At 49.7% G+C, this 22,447-nt stretch overlaps 2 protein-coding genes across 2 annotated transcripts; one reads left to right on the top strand and one right to left on the bottom strand.

Annotated features, from left to right (window-relative positions):
• Positions 1-165: 165 nt before the first annotated feature.
• METTL23 (methyltransferase 23, arginine) lies at positions 166-1,939 on the bottom strand. The gene is made up of 5 exons (XM_064728771.1): positions 1,724-1,939; positions 1,539-1,643; positions 1,213-1,450; positions 798-882; positions 166-499 (listed from the first exon to the last, which is right to left on the bottom strand). The coding sequence occupies exons 1-5, from the start codon at positions 1,802-1,804 to the stop codon at positions 298-300; spliced, it is 711 nt and encodes a 236-aa protein (XP_064584841.1). The 5' UTR covers positions 1,805-1,939; the 3' UTR covers positions 166-297.
• Positions 1,940-2,299: 360 nt separating this feature from the next.
• On the top strand, positions 2,300-11,710 carry JMJD6 (jumonji domain containing 6, arginine demethylase and lysine hydroxylase). The gene is made up of 7 exons (XM_064728770.1): positions 2,300-2,583; positions 3,338-3,726; positions 6,865-7,151; positions 8,389-8,524; positions 8,641-8,779; positions 9,791-9,918; positions 11,525-11,710. The coding sequence occupies exons 1-7, from the start codon at positions 2,455-2,457 to the stop codon at positions 11,559-11,561; spliced, it is 1,245 nt and encodes a 414-aa protein (XP_064584840.1). The 5' UTR covers positions 2,300-2,454; the 3' UTR covers positions 11,562-11,710.
• The last annotated feature ends 10,737 nt before the right edge of the window (positions 11,711-22,447 follow it).

Below are 22,447 nucleotides of genomic sequence, written 5' to 3'. Positions count from 1 at the left end.
AAAAGGATCTTATGGGAATGGGTTTTTTATTCTAAGAGTGCAGTTACCTTTTCATAGCTGAAGCTGTGGATTTAGGCTGGATCTTGTGTCTTTCCAGGTTAAACTCTGTTTTGTAGTGACTCACATGATGGAATTGGGGGAGGAACACAAATTTCTCAAAAGCCATAGCTGGAAAACCAAACAACTTTATTTTTACAATGCATGTTTTAAGAATTGCTGCTTCCCCAAAATATCCATGAGGTTTGCTGTAAGCAGGACTGTTCTGTGCAGCTCTGTGCTGCAGTGAACAGCTCAGTATCACCTTGTACTGCAATCTGAAGTGGAATAAAGAGAAGTGCCCTCTGACTGTGCTAGTGAGATGATCATCATTTCAATTGTGTGTCTTCCTGGCATGGAGGAGCTGGCCAAGTGCTCTTTGTCTGCACCAAAGGAGTGCAGGGGAACGTGGCTGCTCTTCAGGTTCCATTTGTGGAGCAGAGCCTCGATAGACCAGTCAGCACTGAGGGGAGGAAAAGGGGTGCAAACCTCACCCAGGGTTATCACTGCTGCTGTAACTCCAGCAGGCTCTCTCCAAACTAGTGCAGCACTGAGGGGTTTGTAGCAGTTTTCTACATAACACCAAATTGGGGGTTCTTGGAATATTTTTAGATTTTGTTACCTGCAGGGTTTACTGGGCAAATAGCAGCCTGACTCACCATAAAGAGCTTTTCTGAGTCAGAGTGGTGCTGCCACACTCAATGTTCATCCACAGCTGAGACAGGAGTTAAAATTTGAGTTTTAAATATGTAAAAATTTACCTTCGGACTTGGTATGTTGTCCAGAATTGAGCATGTGGGTTCTTCTCCAACAAGAAGTAAATTGTAGTTAAAATATCTTCAAAGTCTGTGTAGTTTGGGGAGATAAAGCAGTCTGGGTTAGTCTCAATTCCAGGTGTAGATAAATCTGCTATGAAATGGTAATTATAAATCAATGCAAGCACGGTGTTTCTGTGTATGAGAGACACAAGCAGGGCATGAAGGGACTCAGTTATTTACCTAATCTTCTACTCCCACACCCTCAGCTGGATTTATGACATCTCTGAACTAGAATTAGCCCAGAGTAACAGGGTCAGTAGCACAGTGTCACCTGATCCACTGACACTGTTCCCAGCAGTACTTGGGACATGAACTCCTTGCAGTCACAAACCAAAGATACCGAAGAGCATTAACGTACCTTTGGGGTCAAAAAAGACATCCGAGCCCAGGATAACGTCTATGGGTGCAAGAGAGAGCAGCTCAGGGGACACGCGGCCCCAGGTGAGGCCGAGGACGGGCACGTGTGGCAGGCGGTTCATGAGGCAGCTGCTGCGGCAGCTCTGCAGGCACTGGGGCAGCTCCTCGCTGTCCGACAGGATCACCTGGGCACCGCACCTGGCGGCCACCACGCCGGGGAGGCTCACACCGGCACCGATCTGAAACCACAGCGCGTTCGTGGGGACCGCGGGCGGAGCCTGACCCGCGGGTCACGGCAGGGGGAACCGGGCGGGGAGCGGGCGGTACCTCCAGCACTCGCTTGCCGGGCAGGCTCTGCCTGTGCGCCCACAGGTATTGGGCCAGGACCACGGCGCAGGGCCACACGTACGTGCCGTACTGCGAGTCCAGCACCTGCAAGACACGGGCCGAGGCGCTGTGCCGGGGTCCGGGAGCTGCCGCCGTTCCCGCGGTGTCCCGGCTGCCCCCGGTACCTCGGGCACGCGCACGGCCAGCGCCGCCGGACCCTCCTGGAAGCGGTACCGCCGCGCGCGCTGCCGCCGCGCCGCCGCCATGGGCCAATCGCGGGCAGACACGTATGGGCGCTAGGCCGCGCCGGCCAATCCGCGCCTCCTCCCGGCGCGACGTCACGCGGAGCGCCGCCGCGGGCGCTGATGGCGATGAGGCGCTCGCCCAGCCGCGGCCTCCCCCCGGGGCCGCGGTTATACCGGGCCGCTCCCTCCCGCACCGCTACCCCGGCGGGGCGGGGCTGGCGCCTCCGCGGGCCGCTTCCCGGAGAAGGGAGGAAACCGGGTGACACGCGGTCGGCCCGCCACTGTCCGGGGAGCAGCAAGCGCGGAGCGCCGGCCCGCCGCGGGAAGGGCAGCGGCGGCGGGGGGTTCCCGGTGTGGCCGCGGGACTCCGCCGCTAAGGGCGCCCGGTGCCCGCGCTGCCTCCGTGCCGCCCGCGCTGCCCTTCCTCAACATGGCGGCGCGGGGGCGCCGCTTCCCCAGCCTGGGCCAATCAGCGCCGAGGCGTGGCGGAAGCCGGGGCGCAGCCGGCCAATGGGAGTGCGGCGGGGGCGGGGCCGCGGCGACAGCGGCGGCACGGGGTGAAATTTCTGGAAGGTGCGGCCGGAGCGGGGCCGGGATCGGGATCAGGGTCGGGATCGGCAGCAGGGTCGGGCCGGGGGCCGCGGGCGGTGACGGCCCCCAGCGCCGCCGCCATGAACCACAAGAGCAAGAAGCGGATCCGTGAGGCGAAGCGCAGCGCCCGGCCCGAGCTGAAGGACTCGCTGGACTGGACCCGTCACAACTACTGCGAGACCTTCCCCCTCAGCCCCACCGCCTGCAAGGTGCGCCGGGCGGAGGGGAAAGAGCGGGATCAGGAATGAAAGGCTGGGAATGGGGAATGGAGAATGGAGGGGGGAAATTGGGAATGGAGGGGGGTGCGACTGAGCGAGTCCTGCGGGGAAGGGGAGAGACCTGAGGGGAACGGAGGGGGCTGGGGAGGCGGGGTGGGGGCACGGCTGGGGATCGGGGAGCCCTGAGGGGACGGGGATGGAGAGGGCGACTGAGGGGATTGGGAGCGCCTGAGGTGAAGGAGGAGCTGCGGGACGGCTGATGGGAGGCGGGAAGGGCCCTTGCCCGAGGCTGGGCTTGCCTCAGAGCTGGCGGCACCGAGAGGTTGGGTGAGGGACGGGACTTTCTTCCCTCCACGTGGCGAGGCTGTGGGAAGGTCAGGCCCGCCGGGGTGGAACGGGCACCCGCACAACTCCCAGGAGCGCTTCTCGGTGTCCCTGTCCCGAGGGAGTGACACGCAGCAGGGATGTGTCACCAAAGGGCAGGGTGGCCTCTCCGCCCCGGAGCTGCCTCGATGCGGAGCTGTGCCAAAGGCTGCAGGCGGCGGCTGTCACTGATGTGTGCAGGGAGCGGGCCAGCAGAAACGGGGCTGCAGCCTCGGGGAGCTTAAAATAACCCAGAGGCAGCTCCACAGCCGCGTGGTGTGTGGAGCAAAGGATACGTGTGAAGCACCCCCACAAGCCAGCGCAGCCCTAGGACGTCAGTCTGTCCTAATATCTGTCCTGCTTTCCTCCCTTGGTTTTACAGGATAACGTGGAGAGGGCCGATGCACTCCAGTTAACAGTGGAGGAGTTTGTTGAGCGCTATGAGAAGCCTTACAAGCCCGTGGTGCTGCTGAACGCTCAGGTGGGCTGGTCTGCCCAGGAGAAGTGGACGCTGGAGCGGCTCAAACGCAAGTACAGGAACCAGAAGTTCAAATGTGGGGAGGACAATGATGGTTACTCCGTGAAGATGAAGATGAAATATTACATCGAGTACATGGAAACCACACGTGATGACAGCCCCCTGTACATCTTTGACAGCAGCTATGGAGAGCATCCCAAGCGAAGGAAACTCCTGGAGGACTACAAGGTCCCCAAATTCTTCACTGATGATTTGTTTCAGTATGCAGGGGAGAAACGAAGGCCACCCTACAGGTAGAGTGACAGCAAGACAAAACTGGGTATTTTCCAGCTCATTGGTTGTTCCTAAATAGCTGGGATTGTCTCATGTAAAAAAGGGATATTTTTACATTATCTCTGAAATGAATGTACCTCTGTAATCCTGCAGGAAAGAAGGGCAGATTTTTAATTATAATAATTTTTTCAATTTAAATTATTTATATCATAATTTCTCCTTTTGCCACCAGTGTTGCTACAGGTTTATGGTTTAGGGTTTTTTTTTTCATTCTATGAAGTCAGCTTACATCACTTCTTAGATTTTTTCAAAAATTACATAGTTACTGAGAGCTGTAACAATCACTTTCTTGCTGTGTATGCATTCTAGTGTTCTAATTTTAAATACCTCAGGAACAGCTCCTGGGTTTTGCACCAGTGGCTTATGTACAGTGTGGAATTTTGTTTAATTATGAGTCACTCCTTTTAAGGTAAAGATCTTAAGTTAGATTAGGATCTAATATGGGCACCAGTTCTTAGCTCCCCTTCAGATGGGTTTGAGAGAGAATATTTCACATCTATGGGGTCTTTTCAGCTCTTTATTTTTGCTTCAGCTTGGAAGAGGGTGAAATGACATTTCATTCATAAATTCAAATGCAGCAACCTTGTGTTTGGGCTGCTAAGTAAAAAGCCATTTTTATCTATGTTACTATGACACTTCATAGCACTGTGAGCTTAAGTTGAACCCTCCCAAATAATTAAAGTCTTTCCAGTGCCATTATAATTGTCAGACAATGCCTGTTGCTCTTTGAGTGCCATGAGGCTGTGATGTGGTTTATTTAAATAAAATTGAGCAAGAGCTCATCAGTAATGGCACTTTGCACTCTCTCACGTGTCTGTAGTTCAATTGTGCTTTTGCAGGAGTGAAGCAAGAACCTGATTCCATTTGAGACCACTGAAGGAGGTGTTTTTACAGTGCTTTTCATAATTCTCTTCCAAGAACGTGGTCAAACACAAAACCACACTGGGTGTAGTAGAACTGGATACACTTAATGACCTGGAGATCATTTACCCAAGTTCGAGGTGAATGAGAGAATCTGGTTGTGACTCATTTATTTTGCTGTCTGTGTCCTCCACAGGCACTGCTGAGCTCCTTGCTCTTGATCTTGGTATCAAACTTCTTGTATTTTCTGAAAAATGTGGGTATTTTTCAGGTTTTTTTGAGAGCTGAGTGATACACAAGAGCACAGTAATGCCTCCTGGAGTTAGAGGGTTCACCTAGGTACAGAAATGAGTGTGCAATACTTCTAGAGCATAATTGAAAATCTGACAAGAAGTGCTGCTAATCATATGAGGAGGATACGACCTCTACAGGTTGATCTCTGGGTTGAGAGGTGTGTGATAGTGTGGAGACCTTAAAAGAACAATTGGTGCTGTTTGGACATTTTTATTGGCATTGTTCCTCTTTAAAATAAAGACAGTAATTTCTGGAAGCCATTTACTGAAGGAGCTATTTTAATTTGAGGAAGGCAGCTGGGGTTTGCTTTCAGATTGAGTTTAGGAGTTGTGAAGTTTTTAATGGTAAGTTTGATGTCTTGGGACAAACTGTGTTTTGTTCATTGTAAATTAAGTGCTGGTAAATGACAGTGTTGCTAAATAAGGAGTTTAAAACCTGTGTGTAGATTCAGGTTATTGTCAGAAAAAGGATGTTGAACAGTGCTTCTGTCTGTGCCCTCAGACAGACCTTCATGTGTCTCATTTCTTCTGATTTCTTAACAAAAGCCTTGACTGTTCTGCCTGTAGTTTAATCAGCTTTCTAAGCATAAGAGGAATCTAAGGAGTGAATTTGCAATAGAAATGACAAACACCTGCTTATTTACAGCTCCTTTGTGAAACAGGAAGAAATCATCTTGATAATCAAACTTTACAGTCCTACAATTCATGCTGACAAATGATCCTTCAAAACCAGTTTGATTTACACCTGCACTGGAAAGGGGAGATGGAGAACTTGCTGGTTTTGCATTCTTCTTGCTGGGCATCACCCTCCTGTCACTACACCATGGAGGATTGTGTTGGTTTCTGCACTCTTTGCTGCCAGTTAAACAATTATTGCTTTTTCTTTTTTCTCTTGGTGCCTGGTATGAAGTCACCTCTGGTCTTACTGCTCTGTTCCAGGGAAAATGAGCAGTTGAAGGTGCTGCTGCAGTTAAACATGTACAGCAGATAAAGTTCTCCACTGGGAGAAATAAACCTTGTAAATGGGCAGTGGGAATATAAACCTCAAATCCTGAATGGGCACTGGAGAATAAGCTCCATGTAGTTAAGTGTTGGCATGAAAAGCCTCTTGTGAATGAACAGAAGGGGAAGAGAGAGGCCAGGGTTGTGTAACTTGCTCTGTTCCTTGTTGTTGCTTTTTGTTCCTCATTGTTCTGCAGTTCTGGTCTGTTCGAGCAGCAAATTCTAGAAAACCATTGGAGAATCCCCCTCCCTAGGAAGAATCCCAACACAGGCAGTTGGGACTTAATCATGCTCATCAACTTTGAAATAATGATTTTATTGAATGATTTTATTTATTAGGAAGAATCCCAGCACAGGCAGTTGGGACTTAATCATGCTCATAAATTTTGAAATCATGATTTTATTGAATGATTTTATTAATGATTTTTTTTATTAGGAAGAATCCCAGCACAGGCAGTTGGGACTTAATCATGCTCATAAATTTGGAAATCATGATTTTATTAATGATTTTATTTATTAGGAAGAATCCCAGCACAGGCAGTTAGAACTTAATCATGCTCATCAACTTTGAAATAATGATTTTATTGAAGAACTGTTTAAAACAAAATACGGCTATGACACATAAAAACTCATTTTCACTTACTTATCCCACAGTCATACCTGTCCCAATTCATATTGGTTTTTAGGTTAAACTCATGTTATATCCTTTTGCTGCAGTGTGAACTTCACAAAATCAAGAATGTAAATTCATACTGGTTTTTAGGTTGAACTCCTGTTATATCCTTTTGCTGCAGTGTGAACTTCACAAAATCAAGAATATAAATGTAACTGTAGTTACTTTAATTTCTAACTGAATGTGCAATGAGCTGCTGTAATTGTCTGTCCAACATGAAGAAAGGGAGCTGCCTGCTCTATGACTAAAGCATTTTTCCCACTATGCAGGTGGTTTGTGATGGGCCCACCTCGTTCTGGAACAGGAATTCACATTGATCCCTTGGGCACCAGTGCCTGGAATGCCTTAGTGCAGGGCCACAAGCGTTGGTGCCTGTTCCCAACCAGCACCCCCAGAGAGCTGATCAAGGTGACCCGGGAGGAGGGGGGCAACCAGCAGGACGAGGCCATCACCTGGTTCAATGTCATCTATCCTCGGACACAGCTTCCCACCTGGCCCCCCGAGTTCAAACCCCTGGAAGTCTTACAGAAACCAGGAGAGACAGTCTTCGTGCCAGGTATGTGCAAATGTCTCCAGGAAGGAAATCTAGGAGGAAAAAAAAAAGCATGTTTGTAACATTCCTGTGTCATGGAGATGAACATTTCAGCTTTCCGTTTCAGCTTTTTCCATTTCTTACAAAACAAACTGAGCTCATTTTGGGACTGTTCAGTTATTCCTGAATGTCACAAAACCTGTATGACCTGTGGCATAGGATTGCATGTGATACAGATGGCAAAACAAATGGGATTTAAATTGCAGCATCACAGGACTGTAGTCTGAACTAAATTGCAGTAATAGAAAGCTGTCAGGGCATAAAATAATAGAGGTGTTTGAGCCCCACTAAGTCTTAGACAAAAATGTTTGAGTTTATACATGCTGGAGCAAATTCATGGCTGAGTTTTGCATGTGGATTTTTCTTAGCTGTGGGAAATGAACTACTTAAATGCACTGACACCTTCCACCCACCTCTCTGTGGTTATGCTTCATCTTGCATTTGAAATCAAAAGCTAAATAAAGCTTTGCTGAAGATGCCCTTCCCTCTGAGTGGCTGCACACTGTGTGCCCATTGTAAGTGGGGGTGAGGTGAGTTCAGTAGCAGATTCTAACCTCTGAATCTTGCATCATTTATGTGCAGCACAGCCCATAGTTTGTGTCCACATTGCTTGTGTCTAACATCCAGCTGACTTGTTGTGTGAAGGGTGCCTTGTGATTGTCTTGGCACTTATTAGTGACTCCTGAGTGTACCTTCTGTTAAGAGTTTGTAGCTGTCAGGTTCCATTAAACTGTTCCCTCAGTCTTTTCTGGGCCTCTAAGTGGGTTGTAAGAACTCCACTATTTTTATCCCGTGTGGAAAAACAATTTTGCATCTATGTTTAAATGAAAGGTTAGTCTGTAGTCATAAGAACCTTGCAAAATCAGCGTGGAAAGTGCTCTCAGCTGAACAGAAAGGGCTCTGTGCAGTCTGGGTTACAATGGCTGCTGCTGTTAAATAAACTGTCAGCAGCCAGTGTGGTGCTGTCAGGTCACATCTTAGTCCTGCCTGTGAGCTGGGTAATTTGGTCAGAGCATGGAGAACCTGTCAGGCACTGTGATCAAAGCTGAAATAAGACAGGAAATATAATGGGTTGGAAAACTCACCTGGGTTTGGGAGAAAAGCTCCAGTTCCAGCTGCACTGTGGGAAAGGTGTTCTTGGCTGTTGTTGAACTTGCTCTCTGCCAGGCAGCCACCAAAGGTCACTGGTGTTGTGTTTTAGGTGGCTGGTGGCACGTAGTCCTCAACCTTGACACAACTATTGCCATCACACAAAACTTTGCCAGCTGTACCAACTTCCCAGTGGTGTGGCACAAGACAGTGAGAGGGAGACCCAAACTGTCACGGAAATGGTACAGGTAAGAGATTCAGTGCCTTTCTTTGTATGTTCTCCATTGAAAACAAAACCTAAAATATTCATTAATGTGCAGTGTTACAATTCAAAGGCTAACCCTGAAATTTTAACTGTATTTAGGATCCTAAAGCAGGAGCATCCTGAATTGGCAGCCTTGGCTGATTCAGTTGACCTGCAGGAATCTACTGGTATTGCTTCTGACAGTTCTAGTGATTCTTCCAGTTCATCAAGTTCCAGCTCCTCAGACTCTGATTCAGAGGTAATGCTTTTTGCTTTAATAGATGATCCATATTTTGCATTTGCATTGTTTTAACATGCCTTCATTCTTATATTCATGCCATATGGAATAAATTATTAGAAAGCAGCTAAATCCATCTACATGGTGGAGGAGCCAGTGATTTTAGCAGGTTCTGTTTGGTGTAGCCTCTCTTCACATTGCTAAATGGATTCAATCTGTTTGATCCATGTCTATATTATATATGAATCTGTCACTCATTTAGCTTGTGGAAAATAGCTGCAAAGTGAATGTTCTAAAAATTGGGAGGGGGAAAAAAATGCAAAACAGGTCAGTTATGACATGGGACTCTTGTCAACACCTAAATCCTTCAGAAGCCAAAGTCTTCTCTTGGAAGATGAGGTCTGTGACCGTGTTCACAGGGGTCTCAGGATGAGGGAAGAGATGAAGATCTGACTCCATGTTTCAGAAGGCTTGATTTATTATTTTATGATATATATTATATTAAAACTGTACTGAAAGAATAGAAGAAAGGATTTCATCAGAAGGCTAGCTAAGAATAGAAAAGGAAAGAATTAATAACAAAAGCTTGTGTCTTGGACAGAGAGTCTGAGCCAGCTGACTGTGATTGGCCATTAATTAGAAACAACCACATGAGACCAATCACAGATGCACCTGTTGCATTCCACAGCAGCAGATAATCATTGTTTGTATTTTGTTCTTGAGGCCTCTGAGCTTCTCAGGAGAAAAAATCCTAAGGAAAGGATTTTTCAGAAAATGTGTCTGTGAGAGGTCCTTCTAGGGACCAAAAGGAGCACACTAATTGTCTTGCCTCAAATCAGCTTCAGCCAGTGACGAAATCTAAAAACATTTCTGTTCCTGCCTTTTAAATGCTTAATTTAAAATTTCCTTGGTGCGTCCAGCCTAAAACAGCACGTTCAGGGTTGCTGAGCTCAAAGAACTTGTGGTGACTTGCACAGCACAGACAGTTGCTGAGGTTCCTCTGAGTTGTGGTTTCATTTTTCCATGCTGCAGTGTGACTCTGGCTCTGAGACTGAGGGGACGATGCACCGCAGGAAGAAGCGGAGGACGTGCGGGATGATGGGCAACGGGGACACCACTTCCCAGGACGACTGCGTGAGCAAAGAGCGCAGCTCCTCCAGGTGACCCAGGGCAGCTGTTGGGTTTAAACAAGCACAGGACATGCAAGGGAAAGCTGGCACACTTCACATAGGGGATTCCTTATTCCTTACAGTATATTCTCACTGCCCATTTACAAGGTGGTGTCGTCCCTCCGTGAATTATTTTAATTGTTCCAAACACAAAACTAAGATTATTGATGTTTTCTTTTTAAAAATCAGGGGTTTTATTTAATAAACAGTCTTAATTGCTTTTCCTAGTTGTCTCTTTTAATAGATGAGAGGATTTGATTTTATCTTTGTTTAATGAGAGAGGTGGGATGTTATAAACTGCTCTTCAGAGAGCACAAATGAGTAGTGAACAGTTAAAGATGAAGAATGATCAGGCAGCACTGAGGTTTCAATGTCTTGTTCAAACAGAAAACCTTCAAGTAGTTGTATGGTTTCTCTTACTGCTGCCTGAACTATTTCAATTTATTCCACTGCTTTATCTATTAAAGACAAAATTCATCCTAAATTCCAAATGTCTGTGTTTACATTTTAAATAAATAAATAAATACATAAATATTGAGCAAGTTTCAGCCAGTGTGGAAGGAGGCAACATTAATATTGCAAAATCAAGGATAGTTATGCTTAGGGTAAAGTTGCTGAGGAAAGCAGTTCTCTGGACAGGCGAGGTTAAAAAGAATAAAACACTGGGAATCTGGGAGTGTACTGCAGGGAAGAACTTAAACATTCTTTGCTAAATGAAGCATTTTTCTCATATAGCAGAGGCCTGCCAAAATTCTTATGCAAATTCCTTGCAGCTTGGTTAACCAGTGCTGCTGGGTTGGCTGCCTGCCTGCATTAGAGTGCTGGCCAGCTCTTGGGTGCTCCAGGTTTGGCATGGAGGCAAGTGCTTGGCTTGGTGTGTGGCTTGCTAAAGAAAGTGTGCAGCAGTAATTTACCTGAGGAAGTCCATATTGCAGCATGATTCCAGCCTGACTTCCCAGTGTGGGACTGCCTGGAGGCCTGTGTGCTCCTGTGGATTGCTCTCTTGTTCCCTGCAGTTGCTCATAACTGAATACAATTGAATTACAAGTACAGAGCATCATTAAAGGTTGGGGAGAACTGTGCTGGCTGCTTATTTTGCCCCGGAGGTTTCTACACTTTGCTTGTTATGACATTGTCAAATCCCATTTTGGCAGCCAGTGTGACTTCAGGGAATGAGCAGCAGCAGAGAACAAACCTTTAATGCAGACCCTGGTTTAAAATGAAAGCTGTAAAAATGCAGATTACAATGCAGGTCTGTTCTTCTGAAAAACTCATGCACTTTTAAATTATTTGCCATTCAAATTTTGAAATGAATACCCTAAATATTGAAAATTAGCACCTTGCTTAAAACATTTTCTTTCTGGGTTTCACTGTTCTTCCTCCCATATGTTGATTGTGTCACTCTGTGAGGGTGGGTGGGCGTTCTCTTCCAGCTGTGTGATGGCTTAGTTGCTAGAAATGCTTCCAAACATGAAATCTTAACCTTGCTCATACAATGCTGGAGGCAGAATAAGCCTGAGATGAATCTGCATGCTGGGATCTTGTGCCCTGATCCAAGGGGAATGCTTAAAGGCAGTTGTACCTTTTTTTTTGACAGGATTAGGGAATCTTGTGGAGGCCGCAGCTACCCCTGAGGGATAACACCACCTACCCAGAGGCAGCTGCTGATGGAAGCTCTGTTAGCAGCCAGCCAGCTCTGTCCTACTCCCTCCTGCTTCTGTTTCTCACACTCCTTAAGTTTTTGTTACTCTTCCTCGATCCAGACATCTTCGTTTCGTGCTGTCCAAGGTTGGCTCCTGAATAACCCGTAGGGGAACACCCCAACTGTGTCCTTTGTGCAATGCTTTGTCCCCTCTGACCCCTGCACTACAACCCAGCTGTGGGTAAGGACATGCCAAGTATTTCATGGGTCACAGAACTGGCAAGGAAGGCAACGGTCAGTTTTTAAAGAACTCTTTTTAAAACCAGCAGGTAAATGGAAAAAACCTGCCTTGTTTTGACACTGTCATATGTTTACATGTTGTCCTGTACACTTGAGGAAAGGAACACCAGCCCTTTTGGCCTATTGGAATGATTGGTGGATCTCACACCAGAATTTTGGGAAGAACAAGGAGGAAATGAGCTTCTGCAAGAACTGAGCTGTGGAAGATGAGTCCTTGGGTCTTACCCTGCTGCAGGAGAACGTTGCTGTCAGGGCTGTGTATGTCTCATAAAATCCTGGAATTTGGGCACCTGGAAAGAACCCATCAGGATCCTTGAGTTCAACTCCTGGCCCTGCACAGAAAGCAAGAACCCCACCCTGTGCCCAAGAGCATTGTCCAGACACTTCATGAGCTCACACAGGCTCAGTGCTGTGACCATTGCCCTGGGGAGCCTGTTCCAGTGCCCAACCACCCTCGGGGTGAAAAACATTTTTGTGATATCCAACCTAAACCTGCCCTCACTCAGCTCCAGCCGTTTCCTTGAGCCCTGTCACTGGTCACAAGAGTGAAGAGATTGGTACCTGCCCCTCTGCTGTCCCTCATGAGGATGCTGAAGACCCAAATGAGGTCTGACCTCAGTCTCCTCCAGGCTGAACAGACCAAGTGACCTCAGCCACTCCTCATGCAGTTCCCCTCCAGACCCTTCACCATCCTCATGGCCTCCTTTGGGTGCTCTCCAATGGCTTCATGTCTGTTAGATGTTGTGGTTCCCAAAACTGCCCAAAACTCCAGGACAATCCCCTCCCTTTCCTGTCTGGTGATGCTGGGCCTGGTGCCCCCAGGACATGGTTTGCCCTCTGGCTGTCAGGGCACTGCTAACTCAGATCCAGCTTGCCACCAAGCAGGAGTTCCCAGACCCCAGTGCAGAATGTTTAACTCCTCATGGTTGGTGATTGCCCATCTCTAATTTGTTGAGGCCTCTGTACCCTTGAGGGAGTTGACAGCTCCTCCCAATTTAGTGTTTTTGGCAAACTTAAAATTCTTCCAGTCCTGTGTCCAAGTCATTCTGGAGGATGTTGAAGAGCACAGGGATGAGGATGGAGCCCTGCAGAACCCAGCAGTGAGCAGTGCCAGCCTGGTGTCACCCCAGTCACTGTCACCCTTTGTGTGCAGCCTGTGAGCCAGTGGCTCACCCCTCATGGAACACCATTAACCAGCTGTGGGCTGCACAGTTTGTCCAGAAGGTCACTGGGAGAGACAATACCCAAAGTTTTGCTGAAATCCATGAGGTGACTGCCTTTCTTAGATCAGTGAGGTGGGTCACTCTGTCACTGAAGGAGATCAGATTCAACAAGCAGGACTTTCCTTCCTGGAGCTGTGCTGGCTGTGACTGATGCCTGCACTGTCCTCCAGGTGTTTCTCAGTACTTCCCAGATCATCTCTTCCATGATTTCAGCACTGAAGTGGGACTGACAGGCCTGTGGTTTCCAGGGTCCTCCTCTTTGATATTGAAAACTGGGACATTTGCCAGCTTCCAGTCAGCTGGAACCCCTTTGGATTCCCAAAACTGCTCAAAAATCATGGAGAGGTTTTGCAATGACATCAGCAGCATCTTGAGGATTCTCACATGAGTGCCATGAGGTCCCATGGATTTGCAGGCATCCATGTGGAGCAGCAGATCCTGCTGCTTTGGGGTCAGCTGGAAGTTGGACATTTTCACAGTCACAGTCCTCCAGCTCAGGGCACTGAGACCCCTTTGGTCCATCATCTGTGCTGAAGACAGGCAAAGAAACATTAAACACTGTTTGTGAGGAGACCATCCTCATCCTGGAATGGGCCAGTGTTATTTCTAATTTGCTTTTTGCCATTAATATATTGGAAAAAACTCTTTTTTATTTCCCTCACGATTCTGGCCAGTTTTGTCTCCAGTTGAGCTTTGGCCATGTGAATTTTCTCCCTACAGTGGCAGCAGTATTTCTGTGTTCTTCCCATGCCACCTGACCTTGCTTCCACTGGGCAAACACCTTCCTTTTTCATCTTATTTCCAAGAGAAGATCCCTGTTCAGCCAAGGAAGGGAAGGTGAATGCCCCAAGCACTGAAGCAATCTCAGCAGAGGTGACCACCAGCCTGAAGCATCTTTTGTGGTCTGGATCTGTGTGCTCCATGCACACACCTGAGGTGCAACACCTGAACCAGCAGCAATCCTTCTGCTTCCACTCTGTCAGGGTGACAGGTGACAAAGCTGCACTTGCACCTTGTGATGGGAAACTCAGTGGAGCAGGAGGATCCTGGAGTTTCTTGCACAGCAAAAACTGTGGCAGGAAAAAGCGTTTGCCAGTACTTCCAATCCTTCAGGTGTGATGTTTAGCACAAGGCAACTGCTGACAAAGTCTGACTCTGGCAGGATCACATGTGTGGGCTTGGAACACCAAACATTGCTGGGGCTGTGGGCTCACTCAGGCCAGTGCAGTCCACATCCCCAAATGGCTTCTCTTTGAGGTTGTACATTCAGACCTTTCTGAAAGATGCAGTGCCAATTTTAAAGGACTGAGGAGGGGGACATGTTGTTGTTTTATGCTTTTTAAAAATGCAATGTGTTGTTTAAGTCTGTGTGGATGCATTTGTATTATGCCAGGTAAAGCTCTTGTCCCCAAGGGATCTTTTGGAGCTGCTGGTTTGTTCTGTTAGCAGGGGCTTGTGCTGGTGGTGTCTCTGTGTGGCTGAAGGTGCTGCCAGGAAATCTGAATTTCCCATGGGCTGCTTCAGTGGGTGCTCTTGGAGCCCTTGGAGGTGGCTACAGAACTCACTTCAGCTTTCTTTGAGAGAGAAAACTTGTCAGCAGAAGTGCTGTGCATGTAGGAAACACACAGCAATGCCCAGGCACTGATGAAAGAGCAAATTAAAGAGAGATTAAAGCCTCAACTGTGACTTTCTTAAACGTGTTGGGCTTGGTGGAACCTGGAGTGTTGCTTTTCTGGGCTCTCTGATCCATTTTTAACCTTGTCTGTTCCTTATTTAAACACTCCTGGACCATATCCTTTTGTATAAAGGAATCCTAAATATGTTGTTTTGGGATCTCTGTTTTTGAGTCTTTTGTGCCAGTAAGAGCAGTGTGGTGGTGGGAAAAGGGAAGTTTTATTGATATCTTTTTTAGCTGTCCAGACTCCCAAATTTCCTGTGCTAGATAGCCAGGCATTAGCAAGCACACTTGCTCTGTAGCCACTGCAGATTCTTCCACAAGATCACTTTTTAAAAAATCCTCCAACTTCTCCACCTCCTGGCATTTCTGGCCAAGGCTGAACAGCCTGGGAGCCTGCACAGTCTGTGTGTGTCCTCTCAGAGCTGTCTGCAGCTGCTGCCTTTTGGGATCATGTGGGGCCTGCAGAGGTGAAGGCTCCCAATGCTCAGCTCTGTCACAGTCCTTGCAGAGCTGTCCCTTCCTCTGTGGTGGCTGGGCAGCCCTCAGTGAGCTGCAGCTGCATTTGACACAGTTTGCACAGTCTGAAATCCAGTGTGAAAGCCTGATTGCTGTGCTGGGAAAGCCACACCTCTGCCTCTGGAAGCACAGGGGGAGGATGCAGCGTGCAGAGCATTCTGCCATGCCTGTCAACTCTTCCATAGTGTGAAATAAAGCAATCCCAGGGGAAGCCTGTGTTGGTGTGGCACCCCTCACAGAAGAGCAGCATGTTTGCAGCAGACATCATGATACCAGCAGCCCTCTGCTGACTGCTCCACAGGGCACTCCCTGCTGTGAAACAGTGTCTGTGCAGGCTTACCTGGCAATCAGGACTCTGGGATCTCCAGTTCTTCCACTTCTGGCTTTTACCTGAGCCACTTTGGGGAGTCTTTGAGCAGTGAGGAAAATCCCTACCTCACAGGGCTGTTGTGAGGCTGAACTGCAGTTGCTGTGTAAGATGCTTTGAAGCCATCCACCCACAAAAATGTTCCATTCATCCTGAGCAACCTGAGCCTTCTGAGCCTGGTGGGAGCTTTTTGTAGCAGAAAACATTGGGGATGTTGTTGGACACTCTTGGCCACGTGGTGTTCTGTGGTGGCCCTTCCAGAATTGCTGTGTGCTACATAAATTGTAGCAGAACAAGACTTGCTGTTTTCACCAGGGTTGAGCTGCTGCTGTTCCATGGCCTGCTCTAAACAGGGGGTCCTGCTAGAGCAGGATCTGGTTTTAAATAGGACTAGATGCAATTTTCTCATCAGGGAGTCAGCTTCTCTGGCCTTACAGGAATGGGAGGAGCTGGTGCTTCCCAGGCTGGCTGAGGGAGGAACAGTTAAAACTGTGCTCCCTTTGTGCCTCACTCTGGGGGAAGCTGGCTGGGGCCAGTGGGCTCTGTGCTCTCATTTCTCCAGGCTTGTGCTTCTTGGGACATCCTTGTCTCTTGTTCCAACCCTGCTGCTTTTGTACTCTGGAGGCCCTGGGTGCAGCTGGTGCAGCACCCTGTGCACCCCTCATTTCCTTGAGGAGATTTCCTCATTTCCTGGAGCCCCAGAGCAGCAGCACAGCTCTGCCTCACTGCTCTGTTCCCCAGGGATGGCAGAGAGCCTCGGGCTGGGTGTCATTGTCACCTGCTCCAGGAAAGGTGATGGGATTTGGGAGCTCTGCCTGTGCTTCAGAGCCTGGTGACAGCCACAGGCTGGGAGAGTTCAGGAGGAAATGATCCAACACTCCATCAGAGCCACAAATGTGGGCAAAAGGCAGCAGTGCCAGCAGCTGTTCCTGCACAAGTGCTGTGGGAGCAGGTGACACCCAGGAGCCTCTGGCAGAGCTTCCTCCCCTCTCAAGCTGCTCCAGTTTGTCTTCTCAGTTACATCAAACCTCTCCAAATGCTTCAAGGAAAGACAGCAGCCTCTTTCATAGTTAACCTCTGCTCTCCTTGAGTCCCCAGCCACCGTGGGCTGGAAAATGAGACTGTTGGCTGAATCCAGCCTGGAATGCCTCTGTGGGCACATTGTAACTGGGAGGTTTTTGGCATCCCCCTTGCAGAGGGGGAAGGAAAGTGTTACCCATCTGTGTGACAGTCCCACTGTCAGCTCCAAACCCTGCCACTGCCCTTAGCTGCTTTTATCACCCATCCAGCAGAGCTGGGATACTTGTCTTGTTCGGATGATTGTGGTTTTGCTTTTTATTTTAAATAAAATCAATTATTTTGCATTATCCTGTCACTTTCTTTCATGCTGTGATGATGTGAAAAAACCTTACAGGTGTGCACCTCTGTTAATTGTGCTGGGAACAGCTCTGGGGATGCTTGAGGGTTTGCCCATCTGTGCTGGGCTGGGGTTTGGAAGCTGTGGGGTTGTCCTGGCTCTGGGAGGTGAATTTAGGTTTGTTACCAGACTGTCCCACTGCCCTTTGGCCCTGCCCTGGCCTCCCCAGTCTGTGTCACAAGAGGTTCCTGTGTTGTGTTTCTGGTGCCACCTCACACTGCCAGGAGGGGGTTTCACCTTCCAGGTGTCTGCTTGGGGATGCCCACCATGGTAATCAGAGAGATGGAGCACTTGTCCCATGAGGAAAGGCTGAGAGAAATGGGATTGTCCAGCCTGAAGAAGTCTCCAGGGGAGGGAACCTACCACAAAGATGGAGAGAGACATTTTACAAGAGCCTGGAGTGACAGGACAAGGGGAATGGCTTCAAACTGACAGGGAGCAGGTTTAGCTTGATATTAGGATGAAATTCTTCCCTGTGAGGGTGGTGGGGCCCTGGCACAGGTTGCCCAGAGAAGCTGTGGCTGCCCCATTCCTGGAAATGTCCCAGGCCAGGGTGGAAGAGGCTTGGAGCAGCCTGGGATCATGGAAAGTGTCCCTGCCCATGGCAGGGGTAGAACAGGAGGAGCTTTAAGGTCTCTTCCAACCCAACCCATTCTGTGATTCCATGATTCTAAATAAGCCCCACAGTGCAGAGGGGCTCTGTGCAAGGGCTGCACTCCCAGCTGAGGGGTTTGGGGCAGAGCTGTCCCAAGAGCCTGACTGTGAGGTGGAACAAGGGCTGGGGAGATGGGAGAACTTGTATGTTTTGTCAGTGAGAGTTGTTGAAAGCAGTAACTGTAGGTAAATAAGCTGGAACAGAGTGTGGGACAAGCAGCCCTGAGGCTTTTGAAATATTTATAGCAATATATTGTAGAATGAAACACCTTGAAGAGTAAATGGCTTTGTGGCAGCAGACAGGCAATTCACCCATTCCCACATAAACCTCTGTCCTCCCCTTCCCAGACACTGCTGGAAACATTCTTCTTCTTTAGTGTCACCTATAAAGCATTTTTTTCCTCCTTTCCAGTTGCCCTTCAGCAGCTCTCCCCATGCCCAGCTCAATGCACAATTAGCAGATGAGCCCCTCCTCTCCTTGTGGATGCTCTGGGTGTGTCCATGCCTGGCATTTAACAAGCCCCAATTCCAGAAAATGCTGCAAGTTAATGGTGGCTAAAAACTGTACAGCCACTGTAGAAATGCTTTTATAATTGATCTCTCTTGATTTTCAGTCTGGAGAGGCAATTTAGAGACAACTTCACCATTCTTCCTCATTTGTAGGTATTGCTGGTACCTCCTGCAGTTCCTCTGTGGCCTTGCAATCAGGACTTGATTTATTTTTATTCCTCTTGATTTATCTACACATCTTTCTTTTTGTGACAGCTGCAATTTCATTTCACCAAGGAGGATGACACACTGATACTTTCATTCCTGCTGGGGAGCCTGTGCTGCACCTTTGCCAATATTCCTGCTCCTTCCCTCCAGCCTGATGCAGAAGCAAATAACTCCTGCTTTTTATTTTGTGGCAGCTGGAGAGCAAGTCATGGAGCAGGGCTGTGTCCTCCTGCAGTGCCAGGCGTGGCACTGAGCTGCTGCATGCTTTAAGACTGGTTTGGAGTTGAATGAACAGGCTTGCAGCACATTTTTTTTCCTTCAAGGCACACAAAGACTCCTCTGTGGGGCTTCACCTCCTGTGGTTCTGGAGAAGGGTGGATCAAGGCAGGTAGAGCTGGTTGGGAATGTGTTCAGAGGGGAATAATCATTCCATGTCCCTTCTGTGTGTGATGCCTGTGACTGTGTCCTGTCCTGGAACAAATCCTGGAACAGATCCTGCAGCCTGCCCAGGGCAGGGCAGCTGGAGCAGCAGCAGCAGTGTCCTGCCTGTCCCAGCTGTGCTGACAGGGAGAGCTGCACTGGGCTTTTCTCTGCAGCACTGCCTTGTTCACACCCAAGGCTGTGTCATTGCTCAGCTGCTGCACTGCAGCTGGGGCTGGAATGGCTGCCAGGATCCAGGAGCTTTTGGAATATCAGCTTGTGTCACTGTGCTGTCAAGGGCAAGGCCAGTTGTACTGCTTGAAGACCCTCAAAACCAACTCAGAGCCTGCCCTGGGTCAGGGATTGGATTGTAAAATGAATGAAGTTGTTGGAAAAGCTGCATGGGTGAGAGCAGAGGGGGAAGTGACAGGAACTTAGGGAGAAGGTCTAAAACAAATACTTCCAGGAGAGCTCTTGAGTTGGATCATTGAAGCAAGGTACAGCCATCCCCACCCCTGGGCTGAGCTCTGCTATTTGTGAATTGAACCCAAATATCCCTGAGCCAGAACACAGCCAGATGTACAAAAAGCAAATGAGACGCCAGCCAGGTAGGGGAGTGACCTGCAAGCCAGAAGAACAGTGAGTACAGAGGCATTTCTTGGGATAGCTTCTCATTTCTGACATCAGAATGGAGAGGGATGTGTTCTTGGCAAGGAAAAAGTGGCATCCATGACTGGGAGCCTGACTGGGGCTTGCAGAAATAATCCAAGTTTGGAGCAGTTATAACACTGATCTGTGTTCAAACTTTATGTGAGGGGAAATGGGTTCTGGGAGGATCTGGGAACATAAAATCCTGAATTTTCCTCTCAGAAACCAGCGTGTATCTGCACACCTCACTGCACGGGGGCTTGTGGAGCCACACTTGGGTTGTGGCTGGGATGCAGAGGCGGGTATTGGAGCTCAGTGACCTCCTGGCTTTGGGTGGGAGGGACACAGAGGAGCTCGGAACAGCACCTGCCTGTACAGCTCCCGGGTGTACAGGACACTGAGAACGTGTGCTGTGTTGGATCAGATCTTTTTGTGCCTGTAGAGGCTCTCCCGATGTCCCACAGCCCATTCCTGCATCCTAGGGGGGTGGCTGTGGTCCCGCAGTGCCCGGGCAGCAGGAGCCAGCCCGGCTCAGTCCGTCCCCAGGCGGATTCGCAGCATTTCCGTGCCGGGGCTGTTCCCGGAGGCGTTGTCACCGCGCTTCTCCTGAATCCCCCTTTGTTGGCAAAGCTCCTCAGCTGCTGCTGCCGCCCTTGGCTCCCCCGTTCGGCCCGGAGCTGGCAGCCGTGTGAAAGCGGCTTCTGTGCGGGGCCGGGGCTCTGGGGACCGCACCCAGCCAGCCCGGGGCTCTCGGGGACTGTCCCCTGCTCTGCATGGACTCTTAGGGTCTGTCCCCTGTCCCTGCCCGGGGCTCTCGGGGACTGTCCTCTGCCCGTCTGGGGCTCTGGGGACCGGACCCAGCCAGTCCCTGCCCACCTGGGGCTCTCGGGGACTGCCCCCTGCTCTGCAGAGACTCTTAGGGTCTGTCCCCTGTCCCTGCCCGGGGCTCTCGGGGAGCAGTTTCCAGCCACCCCCTGCCCAGACTGGGCTCAGGGGAAGCCCTTTCCCAGCCATCCCTCCCCTCCCGGGACTCCTGGGGACCATTCCCTGCCCGCCCGGAGCTCTCGGGGACCGTTCCCGGCCATCCCCTCCTACCCGTCCTGGGCTCTTGGGGTCTAAACCCTGCTCTGCCGGGGCTCTCGGGCACTGTCCCCAGCCCGTCCCGGGGCTCTCGGGGACTGTCCCCAGCCCGTCCGGGGCTCTCGGGCACTGTCCCCAGCCCGTCCCGGGGCTCTCGGGGACTGTCCCCAGCCGTCCCCGGCTGTCCCGGGCGCTGCAGGGCGGTTCTCCTCCCGAGAGAGGGCAGCGCGCTCCAGCTGCTGCCGCTGCCCCGCTGCGGGCTCAGCCCGAGCCTGGGCCGGGGGTGCCGTGCCCAGGGACCCCTCCCCGAGCCCCCCCTGCCAGCAGAGCCCGAGCTCGTCTGTCCTGGGGGTCCCTGCCTGGGAGGGAGTGTCAATCCGTCCCCTCCTGTACAAGATGAAGCTGGAGGCACCAGTCTGTGACCGTGTTCGCAGGGGTCCTAAGATGAAAGAAGAGACGAGGATCTGACTCCATGTTTCAGAAGGCTTGATTTATTATTTTATGATATATATTATATTAAAACTATACTAAAAGAACAGAAGACAAAATTTCATCAGAAGGCTAGCTAAGAATAAAAAAAAAGAAAGAATGATAACAAAAGCTTGTGGCTTGGACTCTCTGTCTGAGCCAGCTGACTGTGATTGGCCATTAATTAGAAACAACCACATGAGACCAATCACAGATGCCCCTGTTGCATTCATTCCACAGCAGCAGATAATCAATATTTACATTTTGTTCCTGAGGCCTCTCAGCTTCTCAGGAGGAAAAATCCTAAGGAAAAGATTTTTCATAAAAGATGTCTGTGACACCAGTCGTGCCAGGGGAGCCCCAGAGATACCTCTGTGCCTCCCAGCAAGAGCTCTGGCCAGGGACCAGGCCGAGTTTACTCCATCAGTTCCCTCTGGAGAGCCATGGAGGGGCCAGGTTGGTGTCACACAGGACCTGCTGAGCCCGAATTCTGCTCGGGGGATCATCCCCATCAGGTCACATTCTGCAGGAGCTCTCACCCCTAGTGTGGACACAGGGAGCTGAGCTCTGTTGCGGATCTGTCACCTCGTTACTGCATGAGTTTGGCTGAGTTAGAGCAGCTCTTCTGGCAGACACGTCCTTGCTGCTCCTGCCTGTTGCACTCAGGACCAGGAGTGTTGTTTTTCACAGACATCCAAACCCAGCATCTCTCACAATTCCTGTGCGTGCTGCAGGTTCCAGCAACCTGAGAGGGAATTGCTGCAGGTCCAGAGCCAGGAGCTTCTGCTGTTGAGCACCTCTGAAGCTCCTGTTGATTCCCTTGTCAGGCATTCCAACCCCTGGGGAAGCTGTCAGGACCAGCTTCTCTTATTTTAAGGCAGTGATAAATCCTGCTCCGGAGGGTGCTGCCTGAAGTGCTCTGTCTCCGTGCTGGGTTAATGCAAGCCACATGCTGCTGCATTCCTGAGCGGGCAAACACCCTCCAACACACTTCCAACCAAGAGCTGTGGAAAATTTACACTGCCAGGAGAAAGAGCAGGAGGTGTCCTGGGTGTTGGCAGCAATTAAGGGCACTGTGACAGCTGGAAATGTAACCCCGTGTCACCCTATTAGCAGCTCCCAGTGCCCAGTTTCCCTCATCTCACCCAGAATTCCTCTTTGTGCCCCAAACTGACCGTCCACATGAGCACAGGAGCAAGGAGCCAGACCCTGGAACTTCCCCACCCTGCTTCTGTCCCTGGCCATGAGCCATTTCCAGGGCTCAGAGGGAGCCTCTGAAAGCAAGAGATGCCCTGGACTGGGGATGGTGCCTTCAGGGCTACTGGGATTAGGGCAAGCAGGGGGCACAGGGGACCAAACACGCATGGAAAAGCTGCTGAACCAAAGCTGC

This window comes from Zonotrichia leucophrys, chromosome 18 (assembly GCF_028769735.1).
Source record: "Zonotrichia leucophrys gambelii isolate GWCS_2022_RI chromosome 18, RI_Zleu_2.0, whole genome shotgun sequence".
Lineage (NCBI taxonomy): Eukaryota > Metazoa > Chordata > Aves > Passeriformes > Passerellidae > Zonotrichia > Zonotrichia leucophrys.
Note: the sequence above shows the minus strand (reverse complement) of the source record. Positions and strands in the feature narration are given on the sequence as shown.

Coding starts and splice junctions, on each gene's coding strand:
- METTL23 (XM_064728771.1), bottom strand. CDS start 1,804: ATGGCGGCGGCGCGGCGGCAGCGCGCGCGGCGGTACCGCTTCCAGGAG. Junction 1,644..1,723: donor TGGCCGTGCGCGTGCCCGAG/GTACCGGGGGCA, acceptor CGTGTCTTGCAG/GTGCTGGACTCGCAGTACGG. Junction 500..797: donor ACAACATACCAAGTCCGAAG/GTAAATTTTTAC, acceptor TCCTCCCCTCAG/TGCTGACTGGTCTATCGAGG.
- JMJD6 (XM_064728770.1), top strand. CDS start 2,455: ATGAACCACAAGAGCAAGAAGCGGATCCGTGAGGCGAAGCGCAGCGCC. Junction 2,584..3,337: donor TCAGCCCCACCGCCTGCAAG/GTGCGCCGGGCG, acceptor TTGGTTTTACAG/GATAACGTGGAGAGGGCCGA. Junction 8,525..8,640: donor CTGTCACGGAAATGGTACAG/GTAAGAGATTCA, acceptor AACTGTATTTAG/GATCCTAAAGCAGGAGCATC.